The following is a 2946-nucleotide window of genomic DNA, read 5'->3' on the forward strand; positions in this document are numbered from 1 at the left end:
AGGGAGGAGCGCTAGTGTTAAAATTCTCTGCAGCGGGAATGGATTGTAAAGGTATTCTAATGGATTGTAATTAATACATATTTTAAGGTGTGTTTTATTTATGCATTCAAAATAGATGTAAATGTATATGTTGGGAGCCCAGCAAAGAGAAAAGACTGAAAGACGTAAGTTCGGGTCAGGAAACAGACCGAACGGAGTCTGCCTTAGTGATCTGTGAGCTTATGAGGACTTCCATGTGACTGTTTAGCAAAAATCAGAGTTCTCTGCTGGATGGGTAGAGAACAAGAGGCCAATTAAATGAGATTGCATCTGTCGATTGTTCTTAGGACCTAACTTTATTTGCTCTGGAGGAGAAAAGACCCTGTCGTGTTCTGGTCCTCAGTGTCTCTTGGCACCCTACTTGTTCCTCACAGCACACAGTAGGTGCCCAGGAATGGTGCTGCATGAAGCCCTTGGTGTGTACGCAGCCTGCCCAGTTCCGCCTCACTTTCCTCCAAGTGCTATGTCTGCCTCGTTTGCTGTGCTACAGCTTCACGCCCATAAGCTTGACTCAACAGTTAGAGAAACCAATGGTAACATGGACATCCTTCTCCCAAACTAAGAGAACTCCACAAGACACAGTATCATGACTACATTGGTCATGTGGCCTGAGATCACATGATCCTGCAGCTGGTTCTTCCCAACAAGGGGCTCATGGGAGTGTTCCACTGTTAACAAGCAGAATTTACAATGTTCCAGGGCCCTGTTTGGACTCACTTTATTTTCTGATGTTCAAGCCAGAATCTCGCCACTTTGTCTGGATCCCGCCCACATCTCTTCGTACACAAATGCACAGCTCATTTAAAATAATAAAATGCCCTGCCTGGTGTTCTTGGCTTTTAAAACAAGCAGCCAGCAACAACATCAAAAGCCTAATTTAGAGATCTTGTCATCTGATCTGAAAATAAACCTCAACCAGAATACCTTTTGCTGTTATTTCTTACACACTCATTCTAGTTGAATAAAATGTGACCCCTAAAGCCAAGTGAAACGCTGCCAAACAGTCTCCGACATGGATGTAAACTACGCCTCTGCCAGCTCCTTCAAGCCAGCTGTGAGCACCACTTCAGCCCCACTCAGGGCCGGACTCCCACAGACAGACTGAGCTCCATTGTTGCAGACAGGCTATTCAGGCAGCCTATTGTCAGCCTGGGAAGACTGTGCCCTCGCCTTCTGTACGATACTTCAGGAGAGGATAAAGTGTTCTCCAGCTAAGCCCTCAGACCTGCTTCTTCCCGCTGCCTCCATTCCTTCACCTCAGCTTTAAATTCTGGATGCTGGGAGATGCTAGGTCCTGCCACTGATGAAGGCATGGCCATTGGGTTCTGAAAACCAGCCTTAGTTGCCCCTAGCTGGGAAGCCAGGGAAACGTCACATAACCACAGACTGCCACAGATAGCTCCTCAGTGACATCAGAATCCACTCATCCTGCCCGATGTCACAGAGGTTTGGACACCTAAGTAGTGGTTGTGAAAGTGCTGGGAAAACCATTCGTAGGATTTGACCACTGAATACTACTACTAGAGTATAACAATAATAGTGCATAAAGGAGGACTTATTAATAGAGTATGAAGTTCCCAATGCCTATTTCATTGCTGCCTCCTTTCGTTGAATCTAATTAAATATTTTTATGTCTTGCAAATAGAAATGGATAAAGACCGCTACCTTCCTCCTCCCCAAAAAGTCGCTCAAATTCATCTCTTAAGGATTTTTTTAAAAATGAATACAGTAGCCTACAAAATAAAGACAAGCGTGGGCACGTGCAGGGTTAAGAGATAGTTCTGGGAGAAGAGGAAAGTGAATTAAGCTAGTTCAAGCAGCCCAGACTGCTGCATATTAATACCTGAGAAAAAGGATGAGCTGCTTAGCTAAAGTTTGAAAACCACTACAGTGTTTTCAATCTGTCCCTGAAAAATAACAGGAACCAAGGGGAGAAGAACAGAAAGGTCACGACCTTTAACCTGGTGGCAGCAATAACCCAGAGATCCTGGAGGAAGGCCTGATCATGTGCTTGGAGCCAGTGGCAGAAGTTAGGCAGCCTAAAACAACTCAACTCCCTGCTCTTTATTGTGGTTTCTACTTGTACGAACTGCAGCATAGGTTTATATTGTCTATAATGTATTTCCAAATCATATATATTTCACCTACTATATAATGTATTTATATAACCACATTCTTTAATTGATTCTGTGTTCATAAAACATTCATGATATTTCCCCCACAATCTTCAGCATTTTTTCCTTGAAGAGAAACGTCCTCTCCCAGTCTGTCTCTCAAAAGAAGCAAGAGAGAGGTATGCTCAGAGTGTTCGCTGAGATCTCCGGAGGACGCCTTTCTTGAGCCTGGAGAGTTTTAAATGCACTGATCCTTAAGACCACCAACCACAAATCTCCCACCCCCAACTCCCCCATCGAAAAGCAAAACATGTAATGTTCCCTTTGGGGAAATAAATTTCAAATCCCACAGCTTTTCACGACTCTTAGAAAGTCAAGACAGCTTTAAGGGACTCAGTCCTCCCAGTGCCAAGTGAGCAGACAGTTTAAAAATACAATAGCTACAACGTGAGAAAGGGAACTGGGAGGAGAGCGTACTAGAAAAAGGAGAAAGAAGAGAAGAGCTGGGCAGAGCAGAAAGGAGGAAGCCCTAGCTCTCCGCGTCGCAGAAGCCAGGGGCCCCAGCACGCGCGCCCAGGCCCCGCTGTCCCTCCCGCGGCTGGCAGCCGGCCGGCTGACCTGGTCGAAGTAGATGGTCATGGTGCGGTTGCTCATCTCGGAGGGTTCGTGGTTGGTGCTCCGCGTGGCGGAGAAGGCCACCTTGGCGCTGCCAGAGCGCACGGAGATGCCCAGGGAGGAGGTGACGGCGCCGTCCGCCGACGGGCTGGAGTCGCACACCACCAGGCACTTGCCC

General features: G+C 46.6%; 1 protein-coding gene across 1 annotated transcript in view; it reads right to left on the minus strand.

Annotated features, from left to right (window-relative positions):
- The window catches only part of CBLN2 (cerebellin 2 precursor), a gene marked incomplete at its 5' end in the record, with an annotated part of 4435 nt that extends 1490 nt beyond the window's left edge, over positions 1-2945 (minus strand). The window contains one exon of the mRNA XM_006147232.3: positions 2772-2945. Coding sequence (XP_006147294.1) covers positions 2772-2945 — 174 coding nt within the window. The remainder of the gene's footprint in view (positions 1-2771) is intronic.
- Position 2946: the final 1 nt, after the last annotated feature.

The sequence above is a fragment of the Tupaia chinensis genome, unplaced genomic scaffold, assembly GCF_000334495.1.
Source record: "Tupaia chinensis unplaced genomic scaffold, TupChi_1.0 Scaffold000206_1, whole genome shotgun sequence".
NCBI classification, from domain to species: domain Eukaryota; kingdom Metazoa; phylum Chordata; class Mammalia; order Scandentia; family Tupaiidae; genus Tupaia; species Tupaia belangeri.